The sequence below is a fragment of the Callionymus lyra genome, chromosome 2 (genome assembly GCF_982586985.1).
Source record: "Callionymus lyra chromosome 2, fCalLyr1.hap1.1, whole genome shotgun sequence".
Taxonomy (NCBI): domain Eukaryota; kingdom Metazoa; phylum Chordata; class Actinopteri; order Syngnathiformes; family Callionymidae; genus Callionymus; species Callionymus lyra.
Window position 1 is genome coordinate 23,302,118 of NC_141819.1, and position 20,895 is coordinate 23,323,012.

Below are 20,895 nucleotides of genomic sequence, written 5' to 3' on the forward strand. Positions count from 1 at the left end.
TAAAACATATTCTTCTTAATGACGCAACAGTGACAATAGACATACAGTAATACTTTCAGACAGTCTGCTGATTTATCAACCGGTTTTAATTTACCTTTTTTTATATGAATATAAGAAGGAATTAATCCTCAGTCTGCTTGTAAAAAGCAAACCTGTAATTAACTTTGATCTTTAATCCTCATTAGATGATAAAATACATCACATAATTCGAGTATTAAGTAAGTAATTTTTATTTGTATAGCACTTTTCTAGACCAGGGTCACAAAGCGCTTAAACAATCAAAACAATATTCAATGAAGTATATACTGTACTTTAGAGGGCAAGATAAATCTGATAACACAACAGGGGTTCCAGAAAATCAAGGAAAAGCCTGAACAAATAAAAGTATCTTAAGATGTTTCTTGAAGGACTCAGTAGATCATCAAACACAGAGAGAGAGGAAGATCGTTCCAAAGCTTAGGAGCAACAGTCTGGAAGGATTTCTCTCCTCTGGTCCTGAACCGTGTGCGTGGAACCATCAGTAGAGTCTGATCCACAGACCACAGAGCCCGAGCTGGGGTGTAAGGCTGAATCAGATCATTGATGTACGGAGGAGCCTGACCATGAATATATCTGGCTTTATTTATCGTATTCTCTTTACTTACTGTAAAGGTATTTACGTTTTGTTAAAAAAAATATTTGTATAATTATCCAAAGAAAAAAATGGATTTGAATGTTTCCCTTAAATAATAATTAACAGGTTTTTCATCAATTAAAAAAAAAAAAAGGTTTTGGTTAGTTGAACAAATAAAAACCGCGCAAGACAATAATTTATCAGATTTTAAAATTGGGTTCATTCAGGTTTTGCATCGACATTTGAGGCACTGAATCCAAGGTGCTCTCAGACTGTAGAGGGTGATCTGGAAACAGCCAACTGTATATGCTTCATATCTGTCGTCAATTTAAGGGACAATAACCATAAACTTCTCTTCCTAGCAAACATCATGGAGGACGATCTGATGTTTACCATGGAGGAGGACGGCAGTGCCAAAAGACCTGCTGCTCAGGGTTACTCCCCCAACCAGCGAGCCTCGTCCCTCAGCGACCCCAATGCCAGCGACGATGACGACGATGAGGATTTTTTTATATGTTCCATCTTGGATGACTCGGCCAAAGAAATCTGTCACTACATGAAGAATCTGGCCTACTCTCGCCAGCTGTCCGGCTCTCTTCCCAAAAACAGCTTTACATACAAGGTGAGGCCCGGGGGAGTGCAGCTAACACAACTATTGTCACTAGAACTCATCTTTATACAGGTTCATACACAATTGTTTCTAACCTTTAAATAAACCTAGATCATACTCATACTCATCCAAAACTTTAAAAATACTTTATTGAACTATTAAGGTGTCAATGTAATAACATTTTCCTTTTAGAAATATAATTAGCGTCTTCATTTGCTCTCTACATCAACAAGCACTGCAAGAAAACCCCAAACATAAACATTAGTATAAATAATTGAACATGAGAAAATAAGACGCTGGCTTGTTTACATCAGGAACTGGACCCAAAACAAAGAAAACAAAGGGCTTTTTTGTTCAGTCTTAGAACTGCTGCATTTATATCCTTCTGCAAATCTTTTGGTGAGACTCGCTTGCTTCCTTATAAGGACACTTGTTGCACTAACAACAATAGTATGTTCATCGTTTGACCGTATTTGTATAGATTAAGAATAATGCAGAGAGGAAGTAGCAGAGGTTCATGTGGTGATGTGATGTATGAACATGTGCCTCGACCATGACTTACTGTCAGAATAATATGTATTGTAAGTTTATTGTGTTACCAGTCTCACTGCTTGTCAATGTCTGCTTTTTCTACTAGAGCGAAACAGAAAACAAGGCAGAATCTCACTCGTACAGAGTTTTGTCTGAGAGTGCACGGGTATGTTCCAGATGATCTTCTTGCCTTATTCCATCTACTTTTCCATTTTCTCTCCTTTTCCATCCATTTTTATTTGGATTAATCTGCTTTACCTTTCACCCGTCCATCAATACCCACTCTGATTTTAGGTCCATTAACCCTTTTTAAGACTTAACCGTTAAAAAATCAACATAAAAGTCTAATTACTTGAAATATGAGACCCTCTTCTATTGTTGTTTTGTACTGTCTGTCTTGTGCTATGATGTTCTGCCATATTGCTCTAGGTTTGCATGTTGTCGTGGTTGTCTTGCGTTATCGTTGTTTTTCTATGTTGTTGTGAATCCTTTCTTATCTTTGATCTTCTCTAATCTTATCCATACTAACTGGGATTTCCTTTTGCTTATGATATGACTTAATAAAATGACATTCAGAAATGTATTACAACATAAATGCTGACACTAAGTCTATTAAGTTAAAATCAGATTCAACACAAAAAACAGAGGTGGAGCTGAAGCTTGAACGTCAGAAGATGTCAGACTCGACTCGTGACTTGACACTGGATCCTCCTCTAGAATGTTTAGCCTCCATATTTCATCTCTTGGAGTCTTGACATGTGGACCATTTTTGACTCGTGATGACCTACAGGAAATTTACATTTCCCCTTTTTTATTCTTATCTATAATTAACTTTAATAGGAGAATATCATGACCCTATTCAAAAATATTTAAATATCATGGCAGAGCTCTGTTTGTATTAATAATTATATAATTGTGAATCTAATTCAAAATTCAAATATAATAACTTGATTTTTATTTAGCAAAATATCCATGTAAACTATTATTTCTCATACAAGGAGAAATTGATTAAAACATATGTTGGTCTGTCACTTTAAATGAAAATAGTATAGAAACTTTTGTCTTGGAAAGTGAAAAATAAGCCTCAGATCAATGCTTCAACTCTATTTTAATCTCCACCCTCCATGTAAGTAAGTAAGTAAATAAGTAAGTCGTCTCTATTTGCCTAATCTACTGAGTCGGTGATTCTGTGGGAAGCTCCAGTTTACTTTGGTGTGTCCCCGAGTTTGTTGACCATTCTGCTTGCATTTCCAGCAGCCAGCAGCCACTTAGTTATGAACACCAAACACCATCCCGATAAGACTTTTTCTGTCGTGCCAGGCGGCATGGAAACATGCCATCGAGAAAGCCAAAGCCATGCCAGACCCCTGGGCGGAGTTCCACCTTGAGGACATTGAGACTGAACCCTGCGTCCGCTACAGGTGTGACACGTTTTCACTCCATGTTTGTTGTATCAAGTCTGTTTTTCTTCTTGTTTTGCAGACCATTGTGCGAGTATCTAAAAGTGACAGGGGAGTTTTATAATAGAAATAACTGGATCACTTTTGCGGATACCGCGTTTAAATTTTTTTATTTATGGAATAAGAAAGAAAAAAAGTCACAAATGCTACACTGACATCAATATAGGTCACTATATTATCATGAACATTAATCTACTTTGATCAGTATTGAGTGTATTAAAGTATCAATATTATAAAACCAATATAAAGTCAGGTCTTATTAAAGACTTTACTGGCTCAATTATAATCTTGCCAGATAAAGTGGAAAAACTGACTTGAATTCAGCCATTCATGCAAATTAAGTACACTGAAAGTAATTTAGTGTACTCGATATACAATATTTGTTTTTATTTTCATTTAATTATTTAAGAGTCAAACATCTTTCCACATGATCAGTGGTCATCGTTGTGTTGCTAGTAAGTCAGCGTGGACGACATTTCTCCGGCCTTTGTGTGTTACATAACCTGCAGTGTCAGGACTTGCAAGGAGGGATTGTCTGGAGCAGGATTTGCCCCTCAAGACTTCACTTCATGTGCTAATTTTAACCCTCTTGTAACTGAACCCCTCATGTTCTCCAGCAAATGTTGTGTACAAGGACTGGTCCGGGTGAGAGAAGTGGGGGAGCGGAGTGGAGATGGATTTATTCGATTCTGTGAAAACTTTTTTACAACTTTGTGTTGGGCACAATGTCCAGTCCTCTGGAGTTCAAGTTCACTCATTAGAATTAAGCAGTTATTTTATAAACACAATGGACTTAGAACACGAAACATCTTGTTTGTTGTTATCTCTGAAAATACTGTGTTACTAATGGAAAGTGAAGGCACCATGGCCAGATCTTCATGGTTAGACAGATCAGTGTTACGTGACCCAGAACTTCCTGTGCACTTTTAGAAGTGTACCCTTGTAGGAATTTAATCAGGATGTTCTCTAGCTCTCGTCCATGTGATCACACTCACAGTTTGACAGTCATAAAGTTCAAAGTTCATCCACTTGTGTTTGGACAGCTGGCAAACAAAACAGAACTTCCACTTTTCTTTTTTTTATTTTTTAGATAAAAATACATGTTTCTAAGCATTTTCTAGTTAACTAAAGGTATCAATGTTAACTTAATGATTCATTTTGTAGGTATCAAATCCATAAGTTTATTTCTATAGTTTGCATTAGAACAATTGTTTGTAATTATTTTTAAAGAAAGAAGATACTTTTGAAATCAATTTTTATAAACGGAGATGATTTCATTAAATTTATATGAGGTGAAATAATTTTCATATTGTGCTAAAAACATCGAAATACTGCAATATAAAACTACTCAATGTGAGGTTGGAAAACATTCTTACCGTTTTACATTCTTTAGTGAAGAAAACATTCATTGAAAGTTATTTTGTTTGTGTTGTGCAGGTATAATGCCATCACAGGAGAGTGGATTCAGGACCAGGTCCACATCAAGATGGCTGCTCAGGTACCTATACGTTATCAAACTGGTCTTTTTTTATTAGCGTTTTAACATCTCTTGAATTAATCTTTTTGCTCTGGTTTCCAACAGCCTTTTGGAAAAGGAGCGATGAGGGAATGTTTCAGAACGTGAGTCCAATAAATTTGATAAATCTGATGAATGATTAGAAAGATACTGTTTACTCGCTTTAATATTTGAACAGTTCAATATTTTTAGTACACAAATATACCATTTAATAGACAATAAAACACACTTCTATTTGTTATTTTGCAGACTCGCTTGTGTAAAACACTATGCCAATGCTTGTGTAAATAATATATCTTACTCATACCATACACTGAGATAAAAGGCCTTTTGTTTGCAATATATAAACTGTGTGTTCTGCTCTGTACATTGAGTGTGTATCTACAGTATTTGATTTTACATGACGCTGCAGAGCGAGAGAGTGGGGGGGGACAACAGTGTGATTGTTTAACTTTAATCCCCTGTAATCGTGTGCAGAAAGCCCCCTGACAAAAAACCGAGCTGACTGATAAAAGTTCTCCGTCCGCCCACAAGCCCGAACCAGTCGAGCCAAAAATATACCCCGAATGTTCGTCCTTGTCTCTAAAAGCATCACATGTCACGAGCCAAACTCTGTGAATGTTTGATTTGTCTCCTGCAGGAAGAAGTTGTCCAACTTTTCCCACAGCAGCAACTGGAAAGCGGCGTCTAACTACGTGTCCAAACGCTACATGGAGGACGTTCACAGAGACGTTTACTTCGAGGACGTTCGGCTGCAGATGGAAGCCAAGCTCTGGGGAGAAGAGTACAACAGACACAAGCCTCCCAAACAAGTACATTTGTCGGTTATTTAGCAATACGTGGAGACAAACACGGCTGCATACGTTTTGATAAATGAACTACAACTGTGCTCAGGTGGACATCATGCAGATGTGCGTGGTGGAGATGATCAACCGGCCCGGGAAGCCGTTGTTCCACCTGGAACATTATATCGAGGGCAAGTACATCAAGTACAACTCCAACTCTGGATTTGTGCGGGACGAGAACATCCGACTCACTCCCCAGGTGAAATAATCTGTGGATTTGACATTCCTACTCTTCTTTAAACATTTCCCCTTTTTATATTTTAAGCACGATTACATTTCTTTACAGACGATATTATCCTCATGTAGTTGTCTAACAATGTTTGTAACATGGTTATCTTAATTTGTGTTAAACAAAACAGATCAACCTCAATTAGTTTTGTGTGTTTAATCTGTTTCAACTTTAAACTGAAAAATAACTAACAACTGTTTAAATGACTCATTTAATCTCTGTATCGACCTGCAGGCCTTCAGTCATTTCTCCTTCGAGCGCTCGGGTCACCAGCTGATCGTGGTCGACATCCAGGGGGTGGGCGATCTCTACACCGACCCTCAGATCCACACTGAGAAGGGAACGGACTTTGGCGATGGAAATCTAGGTAGAGACAACACTGGTGTAACAAAATAAAAGAGTCAGTCATTAACGCATGTTCACTCTGTTGTAGGCGTGCGAGGGATGGCTCTCTTCTTCCACTCCCACCTGTGTAACAGAATCTGCAAGAGTATGGGTCTGGCACCTTTTGACCTTTCACCTGCAGAGAAGTGCCAGCTGGACTGCACCAACAAACTGCTGGTAACACTTTGATGTTGAGTTTAGTTATAATAAAAATAGAAGGTGATAAAAGATATTGAAGCTCATGTTGAACCTTAATATGTCTATAGCAGAAAAAATAATGAATTTCACTTTTAAATATCATTTTGTATCCATCAGTGGATTTCGTATGTTTAGCTGTTGCTGGATAGATTCCTCTATAAACTTTCAAGGCTGAAGTTAATTTTAATATACTATGTAAAACGTTTCTTTCTGCAGAAGTCGGCAAAGACGGTGCTGCGAGGCTGTGAGGAGATCTGTGGCTCGCCTCGTGTTCGCACCATATCAGCGAGTCGTCCACCTCCTCTGTTCTCCCGACTGTCGGAAACCTCTTCAGCAGACGAGAGTATGAGCGACGTGGACTCCTTCCCCTGCTCTCCCTTTGACGCCCCTGGTTCTATGGGCAAGTCTCCTGTGGGTACGTGGATGTAGATATTTAATTCAGAATTTAAAAAAAAATGCTATATTGTCCAATAATGCACCGCAAACGTTGATGATTTTATAACACATAACGTTATAAGAGCCAAATATTTATATCATATTTATATTGAATCACATTTCTTGACTTTTATTTGGTTTAAGACTCCTTGAAATTGATTAATGTTAACTTGTTAACATTTTTTTAGCTAATTCCCTTCATATTTAGATAACCTAAATAAAAAAAAGAAAAACTGACAATATAAAATCTAAATGCTGAAATAACATCGTTCTAGTGAATAATCATTTCGGAGTTAGTTTTCTTTTGACTCTCTTTGTTTTATGCACTGTTTTGAAAACGGAAATAACAACAACCAGTCGTGGATGATCATTTACCTTCTGTTTTTCTCAGGTGTGTCATTTGCCGTTACATTCGACCAAGAAAGAGTCCAAAACAACAACACGGGCGAAAACAAGGTAGATTCATTACTTTGCTAATCAAATACAATGTCTTGGCAGACGTGAATATCAATTGAGTATTAAAATTCAAAAAAGCGTTGCTGAACTGCTTAGTTCAGCTTAACCCTTGTCTTTCCTCGGGGTCAAAGTGACCTGAGGGCCAAAAAACACATTTTATTGTTTCATCCCTTGTGTTGAATCTTGGTTAAAGTAAACGACCTCCACCACTGCATATGTATTTATAGACGGGGAGGTCGTTCACCTTGACCCAGAGACAACACAAGGGATACCTCAAAAACATTTGTTTTAGGGCCGTCGGGTAACCTTGACCCTGAGATAACACAAGAATTAAAATAAGGCGTGAGACCAAAATTCATGAATAATTCAACTTAAAAGATGTAGCTGAAATGTTTGTCTCCTAGTGCCACAGATATGATCATTTTCATTCAAAATGTGCTGAAAATGTATTCTTCTTGATATCATTAATGCTGTTTATTTCTTCAACTCAAATGTCTGGTAGTTTGAACTAAATTGATCCACACACTGTTTGATTTTATTTTTCAAATGATAAGACCTTTTCAGACTTGAGTTAAGAACAGACTTCCGAGAGTAAAGTAACTCTTCAGGTCCTTACATGCTACATGAAGTCTATGTGTCTCAGGAATCTGACAGTGGTGGCGACAGTGGGTACCCCAGCGAGAGGAGGAGCGAGGGGGATTCAAACGATCACATGGACGGGGTGAGTGCTGAAATTGTAGTCTTAGGGGTTTATTAGGATGAAGCAGTCGGACTTGTTTGCGTGTTAATAATTAAGTAAAGGTATTTTTAAAAGAAATGTTTGCACAATGCAACCCCAATGATGGAATACACAATAGAAATGGAATACATTAGTTCATTTTAACATTATACACTTTTTTAACTATTTCTGTGAGTTGAAAATACTATGTATAAAAAATATAAAGTGATCGTGACTGTAGATATAAAAATCCTTTGGGATATTAGTAATGATATCGGGGATTTATGATTTCTTGATCAACAAAACAGAAAACAAAATGAAACAAAATGTTTTAATATAAATTATTATATATCACAATAATCATTATTTATTAAGATTTCATTTTAAATTTTTAGCATGTTTTACTTTAAGTTGTTTTTAAGTATTATTGACTGTAAAGTTATTTATATATTTGAAATAAAACTTTTTTGGCAACATAAATTGAACATTAAAATTTCATCTAAGGTTTTTACTGGGTTCTATTCTTCCCCTGAACTTTGTTAACATTATTTTTCTCCACATGAAATTCTCTGCTCTGCCTGTTGGGGTCATAATGCATGTTGTATGATCACGTAGGCTCATCATCGCGTCCAAAGACAATATTCCGAGTCGGATGATGACAGTGTCAGACGGGTAAACCCACATAGAGTCAAGAGTGTGTTCATCCTAATCTTCGTCTCCAAATAACCATCACACTTGTTTTCATTCCACTTTTCCTTTCTACCTCGTCACAACCTCCTTTCTAATCGTTCCACTCATCGTCTTTGTTTTCCTCGACCAGAGGAAGATGGTAGCTCCACCCAGAGTAACCGTGAACTCTAACAGTTTGGACAATGACGGGGTGATTATTTGCATGGAGGTGCTTCTGTGGTGTTTATATGCACCTCCTGCACTCTTGGTAGAGCTTTCTTGTTTGTCATGAAATTATGTCTGTCGAAGAAGAATTTAGATTTTTTAAATTATTTATTTCATGATCTAAAAAAGAAAATGATCTCTCAGTGGATTTCAAAACAGGTGGCACAGCCCTCTTTGGCAGCCTGGGGCGCTGTGGAGTCATCAGAAATTTGGAGGGACATAGTATTAACCATTTGTCCTGAATGAAATCATTTTAATGGTTTAATAAATAAATAAAAAAGGCACATTTGTTAATCATTTCCTACGTTAAAGAATATTAGAAGGTCAATAAAAGTAGTAGTAGTACATACACTCCAAAAGTTGATGTTTCGTAATATAGTTTGAGCCCCTGCCGTTCTGGTATTAATATAATTATCCCTATTTGGAATTTATAGTAATTCAAAGCAGCTTTAAGACTTTAAATTTATGATATGATAAAACCTTAAATACATTAATTTAAATCTCAAATTATTGTTCAAATATATATTGAGAACAGAATTGTCATGCTATTTGAAAGGCACTAGGTGAGATTGAACACGTTTGTTTCTGGCTCCCCCTATTGCCAGAACAGTGCAATTGCAGCCCTGGTAAAGAGTCGAATGTGGAGTAGTAACACCATCTACCTCTTTTTTTTTTTTTCTACCAACTTTCCTCTGCATGTTTGTTCCCCTTTTGTTAAGTGTTGTTTGGCTTCTGTGCTGGATCTATTTGTTTAATTATTTTTCATTCATGCTGACCTGATGATGAAACCTGTGTCATGACTATCTTTGACCGCTCTTAGATGACGGAGGAGAAGTGGAGCTTCTTCCACTCGACCCGCTCTCACGTTCACCGCCCGTCCTGCGTGGCCACAGAGGTGGAGCGCATCAACTCTCTGCTGCAGAAGAAGGTCGGACAGTCCATCCTGGGAAAGGTGCGACTGTTTTCAATGTTATTAGAATGAATTGAATGAAATTTCCACTGATTCTTTTAATTCTCCCTACAGGTCCACTTGGCAATGGTCCACTACCACGAGGCGGGTCGGTTCTGTGAGAAGGATGAGCAGTGGGATCGGGCCTCGGCTATGTTCCATCTAGAGACGGCAGCCCAGTGCGGTGAGCTGGAGGCCATCATAGCTCTGGGCCAGTGCTACCTGCAGCTGCCGCATCACATCCTGCACGAGGTGGAGCTGGAGGTACCAGACATCTCTCTCCTGTTGACGTCCATGTTGAGGTTCAACTTGTTTTGTTGCTCCTGGAAGGATAACGCAGGCAACAGGATGAAGGGGTTCAAGTTTCTGCTGCAGGCCGCTGAGGCTGGTGACCGCTCGTCCATGATCACGGTGGCCAGAGCCTTCGATACTGGCCTCAATCTGTCAGCTGACAGGTCGGTGCTGATCATCTTGTCTTTACTTAAAACAAGGGGTGTCAACAGAGAAACAATAATCTTTTTTTTTTACTCCTCTGAGTTCATTTTCTGAATGGATGACATAGCCAGTGACTCACGGTGCAGCTTGGTAGTTTACCAACATTTTGACCGATTTCTTTTTGCTGTATGAACCGCATAAAAAACAGTTTGAGGTCAGGAAACAAATACATAAATTAATACTTATAAGGTGTTATGTAGATTTTTTAGTACATTTAAAAATATTAATTTGCACATCATAGTCCAAAAAAACTGTAAATTAATTATAGGGCTTTCAACGATTATTGAAAGAACTATAGTTGGGATTATTTTCCGATCTAATACAATAAATGATTAACTTTACATAAAAATGTATTCCTTTTTGATTCTCAAGATGCATTTATTAAGTATTTTTTATGATAAAGGCAAATTAAGCAAACCTTAAAATAAATGGAGAAGGTTTATTTAGTTACTCTAATCACACTTGTAAACAAACATAACATATTCACTGCAAATACTATAAACTACTGTAAAAACAGGCTAAAAGTGTAAGTAAACATTTATATTTATGAGTCAATAATAAATCATACAAACTTCAGTGCAGAGTAAAAAAAAAGTGAAAACACTAGTCAGTCATTTTTCTTCTTCTTACTGCATATTTTTGCAGACACAAGTCTCGATTCAAATGTACGAACCGATGTCAGGATGTAAAGTTGTTGAAAACACTGTCGTTTGTTTCTTATGCTGCTCTTTAGCTTCTCTCGACGTCCCTGATCAACGGGTTCAAGCGTCTCTCTGCGCTCAAGTCATTTTGACGCCTAGAAAATTAAATGAACATTAAATAAAATCACAACCTCTGCGATATATTAATCGCATTTTTGAATATCGCGATTATATCGCAAATGCGATTAATCGTTCAACCCTAATTAAGTACCTATTTTAAGTGGCTCTACAAGGATAAATGATGTTTGTCTGATAACTACTGGAAGGGCTTTGTATTGGGATTACAGGAAGGTGTTCGAAGAGAGGCAGAACCCTCTAGTGGTTAAAAAGCACAATTGCGTGTAACCCGTTACTATGGTCACAAGCCTCGACTACACGTGTAGAAAAAATACTTTGCAAACCTACCTCAAATACTAATTTCTAGAGATGATTTATTAAGTTAATCAATAGTTCCTTCTCTTCTTTTGACCTGACAGGAAGCAGAACTGGGCGGAAGCCATTCACTGGTATGACAGGGTGTTGAACATGACGGACGACGATGAAGGCGGGGAGTACGACGGGATGCAGGACGAACCTCGACACCTGCTGCTGGCCAGGGAGGCGGAGATGTACCAGGAGGGAGGCTGCAGCCTCACAGCCGATCCTCAGAGAGCAGGTATGATCTAATGTGGATCCATGTGTGTCTCGGGACCTCCTCTAAACCAACGCTTCCTCTCCAGGTGATTTGTTTACAGAAGCTGCAGAGGCCGCGATGGCGGCCATGAAGGGCCGCTTGGCCAACCAGTACTACATGAAGGCCGAGGAGGCGTGGGCGCTGGTGGAGGAGTAACAAGATGTCATAGGAATTGTCGAGCGATCATTTCGACCGTGAGGATTCAACCTGAACACTTAACGTTTACATTTTTGTATTGCAGGTTTGCTAACGGTGCTCCGTATGTGTGAGTTTGTGAGTCGAGCTTTAATTACAACTTCTGTCCTCTGTGTGGATTCTTACTTTTGGTTTTTCTCTATTCATGTGAGGAAAAAGAGGAGTGGAAAAAAAAAAAAAAAAGTTTACTGACTTTGCTATGAACTTGCTTTACATGGATGGATGAGCGTATTAACATTGCAGTTGCAAAATCTGCAACAATAAAACATTGCTTTTATGAAACGACATGTTTTTCGTCCATTTCTTCAAGTCATTTCGACATGATTAGTTATTATATAATTGAAAGGGATTTGCTTTTGTAAGATAAGATTTTTACTCGTCTACTAAGTTAAAATAATTCACATAATAATCATACATTATATAATGCTTGCCAAAATCCTCATTTTATTTATAGTTACACAGAAAAAACTGGATATTATTGTTAAATTTGGGCATTTAATTAAAAAAAAGTTAAGTCCATTTGAACAAGCTTTATATTTTGAACTTTTATAAGTAAGTAAGTAATTTTCATTTGTATAGCGCTTTTCCAGACCAGGGTCACAAAGCGCTTAAACAATCAAAACAATATTAAATAAAGTATTTACTTTAAAAGTCAAGATAAAACTGATAACACAACAGGAACAACAAAAAAACGTCTTAAGATGTTTCTTGAAGGCTTCAATTAAAAGAAATCAACAACAAAAATGCACTTCAATAATAAAAATACGACCTAAATTGATGTAAACTTATTTGGGTAAGTACGACCCAAAGAAAAAACATTACTTCAATCGAAGAAAACTTTTTGGGGAAATCTTGTATTTATTTTTATATTTTTTTATATTAAAGAAACAATTTTAGCTCCGAACATGTAAAGTTATAAACGCGATCAGACTCTGATTTATCAAAATGTTAATAAAGTTACACATAGAAACTTTGTTAAGCCTCCACGCGGGCTCGTGCTCCACATGGTAGCGTGGCCGAGCGGTCTAAGGCGCTGGATTAAGGCTCCAGTCTCTTCGGAGGCGTGGGTTCGAATCCCACCGCTGCCAATACTTTTCTTGTCGCTTACAAACTTAAACCGTTGTCATCATTCATAAGACCGTGAAGGTAAACAACACAAACTACACTTGCTCAGTTATAATGTAAAAAAAAAGTGGTCAACACTGCAAATGAGTCGCTGTGCATTCTGGGCATGGGCTCCTCCCCACGTGCAACAGTGAACGCAGCACGACAGTGAACCAGACTCTGATTCTGGACTAACCGCTCACGGATGTCTTAGAGGGCGAAGGGTTCGATCCACACTGCAGGTCTGGACCTTTTTTTCACGCTTTACTTTTTCTCCTGCTGACAGGAGACGATACACGTCACTGTACGATCAAAGGTTGAAGGCATGTCTAGCTAGCTCAGGCTAAGCTAAAGTTACTTATCCATGCTAGTCAGACCGGCGCCCGGCTTGTTACTTTCTTTAACATAAACTTACTACTGAAGCAGTTTAAACATCGTATGATAGTTGTAGAGTCGCTTATAAATCACAAATATCTGTATAATCGTGAATAACGTGGCGTTAAGTTGGCCTGTAAAAGGCTAGCTTGCTAATGTTGCTAACGTGTTATTTACTCCTTCCATGTATTAATAAACCAATTGTTGTTTTCCTCTTTGTTTTATACGTCAGTCGTACTGTTTGACGTCAGAGAGTGCGTTGTTATTTCACGCTATTTCATCATTCAGTCCTAAAAACCTACTGGAGTCTAATACAAATGATGGGTAAAAGAAAATTGATCGTCCAGTATAATCTAACAAGTTCAGGTAATATATGTTAGGACGTGTGTCATTATCTGATATCTTAAATCTTAAATGTCCAGTAATAAAACAATGTTGTTCTCTAATCTTTATTGTAACAGTCATCAAAACGGATGAATAAAGTGTTTTAAACAATAGCATGATGGTGACTATTATTCAGACCTGGAGAACTAACAGTTCAAACACTTGGATGTAACACACCCCTATTCACCTGCTGGTGTGAAGAGAAATTGTACAATAGTTTTACATACATAAATATCATGTAGACTGAAGCAACCTTATCCAGCATATACATGGAAACTCTCTACGATTTAGACAGTGTAAGAATGTATTGACTTTTGATTTCACATTGTATTTACAGTTTGATATGTCTGGGTTAGATTATGACTCTGGGCTTTAAATAAAACTTAAGGGTTCTACCAGTATTTTTAATTTTCAGTAAAACATTTCTGTGATGTATCTTCGAAGGTTGGATCTGTGAGATCTTCTGCTGCGCCTGCTCCTGTCACCTTTTCTGTTCATGCAAATATGGCCAGTGGGGAGGATGACGACCCCATTATAGAGGAGGTACTTGATTACGTATTGACAATATTATAACATCCTATTTTGTAAATTAAAAAACAGACATTTGTAACTGCTCTTTCTTGTTCTTTGAAACATGTTTTTCGTATTACAGATTGATGTGTACCTGGCCAAAAGCCTGGCAGATAGGCTTTATCTTTTGCAGGTAAGATGTCTTGTAGTTGCTGCTACATTATCATCAAAGCATCACATGACTTCTCTGTCGATCTTCTATCCAGTATCCTGTGCGACCTTCCAGCATGACCTATGACAACGTCAACCACTTGGGAGCGAAAATCAAACCTAAGCAGCAAAGGGTAACACACTTTTATCCATCAATGCTATCGGAAAAGTAAAAAAAAAACATCTGGTAGAGTTTATTTCCTTTTTTTTGCTCAGGTGGAGTTGGAAGTTGCTATGAACACTTCGAGTCCCAACTACTGCCGCAGTAAAGGAGAGCAGATCGCACTCAATGTTGACGGAAGCACTTTCGAGGAAAACAACACCTACTCAGTGTATGTTTCAGAGATAAATCAGTCCTAGTTTTTAAATATCTCTCCTGAGAAACAATGGCTACTTGTTTGTTTGTCTCACAAATGTTGGTGTATTTGTTATATTGAGAGGATTTTTCCCTGTAGGGTTGTCATCTCCTTTCTGTACTCTCTAATATACAGGATTGAATAAACAAAAGTGTCATAATTCCCTTAACTGTATACAGGAAAATGATGGACAAACAATTGTTCACCTCCATCCAGTCCACAACCAATACCTCGCGATACGCTGCTGCAGTCTTTCGAAAAGGTAAACACGGTTTCTGTGTTACTGTTTACAGTCTGTGTTTATCAGCTGTGGACTGCACCAGTGACCTTTAACCTCAGTTTTGATTACATCCCAGGTGAGCTGCACATCACCCCACTGACTGGGATCCTGCAAATGAGACCAAGTTTCTCTTACTTGGACAAGGCGGATAACAAAACCAGAGAGAGGGAGGCGGCCAACGAAGGTTAGTTTGTCAGGGTCTTCCAAAATAAGAGCATATAAAAATGTAAGTAAAATAAATGATTAGCAACATATGTTAATAAAGACGTTAACATTTAGAAATGCTGGATTTGAAATTGTCTTTCTGTGGATGGAGAAAAAAGTTGTAGTCAAAGAAATATAAAAATGCCACAAGAAACAAAAAAAAATGTTACAGCTATCATATTCAAAATACAATGTCTTTTCTATCTCTGGCATACGACAAAGGGTCAAATATTTATATATATAAATACACAATTGAATTGTTTTATTCAATTAAAAGTTTGGTTTACATTTAAATAAGCAATTCTTGACTCTGCAGGTGGAGATTCGTCCCAGGATGAGGCTGAGGAGGAAGTGGAGGCGATAACGGTGATGATTGTTACCCACACAGGGTCACATGACCAATCTGCAAGTGAAACGCCACAAATGACCATGTTTCCTGGTTTGACCATTCAGGTCCGGTTTGCACGTCCAGAGTCGGAGCAGGCACGACAGCGACGAATCCAGTCGTACGAATTTCTCCAGAAAAAGCAGGCAGAGGAGCCCTGGGTCCACCTCCAGTACCACAACTTGAAGGTAGAGGGGGCTGGTCTACTTTGCTGAGAGATTGTTAATCATGTTTTTTTTATCAATATCTTAAGTGTGTTTAATATTGTATTTAACCTGCATTCAAACAAATTTGTTGAATCGTAAAAAAACATACAAAGTTTTAACAAATTATTTTTCAGGATAGCCGATCAGAACATGAGAAACAGTATTTATACTGCCAGTCAAGCAGCGCCTCAGAGAACTCCGAACTGGTCAAGACCCCCAAGTGAGTAAGAACTGATGATTTAAATGTGTTTATTTTTTATTTTTAAACATAACTGCAATATTACTACTTTTAAAAGTGTAAATACTTTGACACATTATGTTATTTGTTTCCTTGTGGCCTAAATCACTATAAGTGGTGCATTGATTTGAAAACAAGTGTTTGTATAATCCTCAGAGAATACCTGGCCATGCTGATGCCACCACTCTCTGAAGAAAAAATGTAAGTATAATTGAAAGATGCACACAAACAATAGAGACTTTAACTTTTCTTTCTTTGTTAGTGTAAAACCAGCTGGACCTAGTAATGTTCTGTCCATGGCTCAGCTGCGAACTTTACCTCTGGCAGAACAAGTCAGGACTCTGATGAGGAATGGTGAGACTTCCAACCATCTTAACAAAATGTGTTTCTTAGTAGTGTTTTCAGCATACAGCTAAAATCAGTTGATTATTTTATCTGAAATGAACATGAAGACAATGTAAATATGAACTCTGTATTTTGATTTGATTTTCAAATATTATGTATAATATGGTCAGTTAAAAACATTAAAATTAAAGACATGATTAATGATTATTGTGAGGTGATAAACATGGGTACAAAATCATTCAAGGGTGATTTTCTTTATTGTGCACATCTATGTACTTGGAACATATTCAGTCAAAAAAAGCTTCTATTCTGAAACACCTTTCTAAATATTTTACTGAAAGGGAAATAAACAGTAGTAAGTAGAATACAATAAAGATATGTTGTATTACTTTAACCTGGACAAACTGGCGACGTCCACTCGCTCAGTTCCTATATTTGCCACCAGATGGCGGCCGAGCGCAACTCGTATCAAGTATCTACATTGAAGAGTATAAATGTAACAAGTGTATACATGTTTATTGCGATAAACTTTAAGATAATGTAATTATAAACTGTGTTAAATCAAGTTTTTTTGATCTCCCCTCTCTAGTGAAGGCGATGCCCTTCGCAAACCTGATGGGTCTGTTAGCGTCTGACACGGACTCCACTGCAGTTCTCCGCTGCATCCAACAGGTGGCTCTGCTGGTTCAGGGCAACTGGGTCGTCAAGAGGTGAGAACAATACTGTAGCTTCTTATCAATGTTAAATCCCACTGGACCGTATTTTTGACTTGATTTTCTTTGTCGTTCTCCTAGTGATGTTTTGTATCCTAAAAACACGTGCAGCCCTCACAGTGGTGTTCCGGCTGAAGTCCTGTGTCGCGGAAGAGACTTTGTGGTGAGGAAAATTAAAACCTTGCAATACCATTTAATTGACCGTGAGATTGAAAAACCGTCTGTAAAAGCATGTCTGTCATGTTGTCAGATGTGGAGGTACACGCTGGAGCGCTCACTGATGAGGAAGGAGGTCACCGCCATCATTAAAGTACGAGTCAACCATTTTGTTTCCATCACTTTAAGTGGATTTATATTGACCTCATCTTTCTTTAGCTTCCTCCAGACGACGTGAAGGAGTTCCTGGAGCATGTGGCAGTACCTCGCGTCAACAGAGGCTGGGAGTTCCTGCTGCCCTCCGATGTAGAGTTCATCAAGAAACATCCCGATATCGCTCACAGACAGCAGATGTTGTGGCTCGGCATCCAGAGCAAGTATGTGTCTGCAGGCATGTCGTTCACTTGATCCTTTGTTACAAACGGCTCATTGTATTTGTCCACTGCAGACTTGAAAAGGTCTTCAACTTCAAGAAAGATGACTTCCTGCCAAAGAGTTCGGCTCAGCCAGGTGGGTGTGAACTTAGAACTGAAAGTAGTTGCTGCGACTGCTTTAGTCAAGAACACATTTGGACCACCTGAAAAATATCTCCAACATGAACATTAAACATTGCATTCTAAACAATTCTAAAAAATATATTAATTTAATTAACAAGCGATATATTTGAATATGATCTGATATATACTTTGTTAGTTGACTTTGTTCTTGTCTTCTAGAGCCTCTTCACGTCAGCGGGGAGCAGCGTCTGAAGATGGCTCATGAACGCGCTCAAGAAAAACATTTGTCTCTCCAGAGAGACATGGACAGCAAAAAAGGCAGAGCACCTATCAAACAAGAGCCTCAGAGCGACGTAGAAGAACCGATGGACACGTCAGCGCCTTCGTCTTCCATCAACGGTTCGCTCAACGGTTTCCCAAACTCCCCGGCCTTCAATCACGCCAACGCCAACGGAGCAGCGAACTCGCCCTCAAAGGAGCTGCAGGACTTTGTGAGAAACACTTTTCGGAAACATTTTGTGCTGACGTTGAACGAGCTGAAGAGGTTGTTCCACCTCCACGTGGCCTCCAGCCCCTCGGAGCAGAGCGCCTTCCTCTCGGTGTCGGACCACATGCTGCAGGACGCCGCGCTGCTCTGCCGCTGCAAACAGATCATGGTGCCGGTAGGTGTTTCCAAATTTAGACGTAAATAACAATAAGTCAACATGTTCCTCTTCTAGTGTGTGAAATTCTTCTGGACTTTCTTCGTGCTATCACTTTACTGTAACGGTCGTTTTCTCATGGCTTTGTTAATGCAACAGTAGCTGTGAGGCTGGACAATGCAGCTCAGTGTCCGCCTCAAGACCCTAAATGCTACATGATCCCCCCCCCCCCCTCGTGTCTCCAGACTAACCTGGAGTCTTAACGTGTCTATGTCGGGTTCTTGTTTATCCACTTCTAAAGAAGGGACCAGCCCTGGCCGGGATCAGACTCGACTGCTTGCTTAGAGGATTTACGACACAATGGGGGGGGGGGGGGCGGCACCGTGCCATCTTTCTTATGCAACAGATTACTAGCCAGGATGTAAAGCTTATTAGGTCCGCAGAGCTGGAACTGCGTGACTTCTGCTTCAGTCTAAGGCGGTTCGTAAGCTGCTGCTCCCTGATCACAGCCAACTGTAGTTGTTAACGCGTAGATGTAATGATATTGAATTCTCCTCATCTTAGATTAAAATTTACAAATGCAGTTGGAAGTACATTTTTTCCCTGGAATACTTTTAACAAAGTTCCTGAAAATCATTCACACTTGGATTGCTTCCAAAGTATTTGAATTTTCCCTTTTGAATTTAACTGCAGGGGATTTTTAACCATGATTAATGTTGCTGTTATTTTGACCTTCAGTGTGTGTCAGACAAATGTAGACAAAAATAAAATGACACATAAAAACTCACCATTACATGGGAGGCTTGTAGCCCTGCAACTTTGTTTGAAAACACGTTTGCAGGTTTGTTTGTTTAACCTAAAATGGCATTTTAAATAATAATATGTGATGACTAGCGCCTATGCTATGGAGTTTCGGGGTTCTTTTTGACCAGAGGAGAAATATTTCATTTAAAACACAGCTTTAATTGTGATGGTCTCGTCTGGTTGCAGCTGCCTCCTCAGAACGCAGCGTCTCCTGACCAGCTGAAGGTTTTTGGTTTGTGGGAGGCCGGAGACGACTTCGACAAGGTAGCTCCCGTTCATGTGTGCTGATCACGCCTCTTACTAAACTACTGTCCTCCCCAGCACCGTCGGCTCCTGTTCGAACTGTTCACCAAAAACTACAGGATCAGGAGGAACCAGATCCAGGCTAAACTGAGCGAGGAGCTGGGAGACGCCCAGAAGTCCGACCTCGACCGACTGTTGAAGGTGCGCCCACTCAATTTCACCTCCACTCTGACGCAGATTAATCGATGTTGTGTCTGCAGGAGTGTTGCAACAGCCAAGGAGGGATGTGGTACCTGAAGGGAACCCTGCAGTCCTGACGCTGAGATCCTGCCCCCCCCACCGGGAGGGCATTGGCGACCACAGAGGACTTGGATGTTGAAATATGATGTTCTTCCAAGGACTGCAGCATGTCAAGTGCCAGATATGAAGAATCAAAATTTGGGGTTATGCTTTAATTTTTCATTCAGTGCTTTTTTTCTTTATAGAAAATATTTTTTACTCGATCAATGAAGACGACTATGCTAAAGTGAATCGTGTAATAAAAGTACTTCACACTCACAACTGTCAGCATGTTGAGCTGCGACCTGTTAGAACGGCTTCAACTATTTAATTTCAATCAAGACAGATTGTCTGGCTTTGTTTTTGGACCTTCATATTATTTCATCTGGACTGATGTTCTGACCACTTAAATGCGTGGCGTGTTGCCGTGGTTACACCGGAGCGTCACTGTGTGCTGCTATCTAAAGTGCCTCCCCCACTTCTGGACAATGTTGTGATGAGGAAAGTGTAAATAAAGTCTTGTTGAAGATGTGTCGTACTTTAGTGTGAATTGATTTTATGAATAAAGCAGTGATTATGCAGCCTTGAACACATAAGTGTGTAACTGCAATGTCAAGCATCCGTTGCTACATGAGTTTAACAAAATGAGAACTTTTTTTTTTTCTGGTAACTTGGAATTTTTCCAAGACTTCATATGAAAACTGACCCACTAACATCAGGCAGTTTGGTGGTCACATGACACTCCCACTAGATCGTCCAGACAAAGTTCTCTAGCGAAGATAGTTCAAATAAAAGCTAGTGAGTTCTGTTCATTAAAAAACAAAAACTAGGAATACATTTTAAATGGTGTACAGTGCAGTTGACATGTAGTTTCTGGTGTACAATGATAAATGCTGAAGCCTCAATACAAGGTCATGGGTTCAAAACCAGCTGCTTTATTGAGAAACCGTGTGTGTTGAGTGTTCTCATGATTGTGTGTTTCCTCCCACGCTGTCTAAGTGAGTGTAGCAACAATCATCACACATCAAAGACACCGATTGACTACTTTATGGCTCAGGATTTA

General features: G+C 38.9%; 2 protein-coding genes and 1 non-coding gene across 4 annotated transcripts in view; all 3 read left to right on the top strand.

The window, feature by feature from the left end:
- The window catches only part of eef2k (eukaryotic elongation factor 2 kinase), a 12,730-nt gene extending 541 nt beyond the window's left edge, over positions 1 to 12,189 (top strand). Inside the window, exons 2-19 of the mRNA XM_087784174.1 lie at positions 976 to 1,235; positions 1,861 to 1,920; positions 3,075 to 3,175; positions 4,652 to 4,712; positions 4,797 to 4,834; positions 5,371 to 5,542; positions 5,625 to 5,774; positions 6,039 to 6,171; positions 6,238 to 6,365; positions 6,603 to 6,801; positions 7,213 to 7,277; positions 7,921 to 7,998; positions 8,611 to 8,667; positions 9,710 to 9,841; positions 9,914 to 10,102; positions 10,169 to 10,286; positions 11,504 to 11,689; positions 11,754 to 12,189. Coding sequence (XP_087640300.1) covers positions 984 to 1,235; positions 1,861 to 1,920; positions 3,075 to 3,175; positions 4,652 to 4,712; positions 4,797 to 4,834; positions 5,371 to 5,542; positions 5,625 to 5,774; positions 6,039 to 6,171; positions 6,238 to 6,365; positions 6,603 to 6,801; positions 7,213 to 7,277; positions 7,921 to 7,998; positions 8,611 to 8,667; positions 9,710 to 9,841; positions 9,914 to 10,102; positions 10,169 to 10,286; positions 11,504 to 11,689; positions 11,754 to 11,863 — 2,229 coding nt within the window. The 5' untranslated portion in view covers positions 976 to 983 and the 3' untranslated portion in view covers positions 11,864 to 12,189. The remainder of the gene's footprint in view (positions 1 to 975; positions 1,236 to 1,860; positions 1,921 to 3,074; positions 3,176 to 4,651; positions 4,713 to 4,796; positions 4,835 to 5,370; positions 5,543 to 5,624; positions 5,775 to 6,038; positions 6,172 to 6,237; positions 6,366 to 6,602; positions 6,802 to 7,212; positions 7,278 to 7,920; positions 7,999 to 8,610; positions 8,668 to 9,709; positions 9,842 to 9,913; positions 10,103 to 10,168; positions 10,287 to 11,503; positions 11,690 to 11,753) is intronic.
- Positions 12,190 to 12,908: 719 nt separating this feature from the next.
- On the top strand, positions 12,909 to 12,990 carry trnal-aag (transfer RNA leucine (anticodon AAG)). The gene has a single exon. It is a non-coding gene; the product is annotated as a tRNA-Leu (tRNA).
- Positions 12,991 to 13,134: 144 nt separating this feature from the next.
- On the top strand, positions 13,135 to 20,363 carry polr3e (polymerase (RNA) III (DNA directed) polypeptide E). Of its 2 annotated transcripts, none has more exons than XM_087784175.1 (21): positions 13,135 to 13,248; positions 14,210 to 14,308; positions 14,418 to 14,468; positions 14,542 to 14,619; positions 14,702 to 14,817; positions 15,021 to 15,103; positions 15,198 to 15,305; positions 15,642 to 15,691; positions 15,779 to 15,898; positions 16,051 to 16,136; positions 16,311 to 16,355; positions 16,417 to 16,508; positions 17,089 to 17,209; positions 17,294 to 17,375; positions 17,463 to 17,522; positions 17,588 to 17,745; positions 17,817 to 17,878; positions 18,085 to 18,527; positions 19,497 to 19,574; positions 19,632 to 19,754; positions 19,814 to 20,363. In XM_087784175.1, exons 2-21 carry the CDS (start codon positions 14,270 to 14,272, stop codon positions 19,868 to 19,870), a joined length of 2,052 nt encoding a protein of 683 aa, XP_087640301.1. In that variant the 5' UTR covers positions 13,135 to 13,248; positions 14,210 to 14,269; the 3' UTR covers positions 19,871 to 20,363. The 2 variants fall into 2 exon arrangements, with proteins under 2 accessions (XP_087640301.1, XP_087640302.1); XM_087784176.1 differs by lacking the exon at positions 13,135 to 13,248 and adding an exon at positions 13,709 to 13,747.
- The last annotated feature ends 532 nt before the right edge of the window (positions 20,364 to 20,895 follow it).

Excerpts from the sequence above, each read along its gene's own strand:
- polr3e (XM_087784175.1), top strand. The coding sequence starts at position 14,270 with ATGGCCAGTGGGGAGGATGACGACCCCATTATAGAGGAG. Across the intron at positions 15,306-15,641 it reads GAGGGAGGCGGCCAACGAAG|GTGGAGATTCGTCCCAGGAT; the intron begins GTTAGTTTGTCA and ends TTGACTCTGCAG. Across the intron at positions 16,509-17,088 it reads CAGGACTCTGATGAGGAATG|TGAAGGCGATGCCCTTCGCA; the intron begins GTGAGACTTCCA and ends TCCCCTCTCTAG.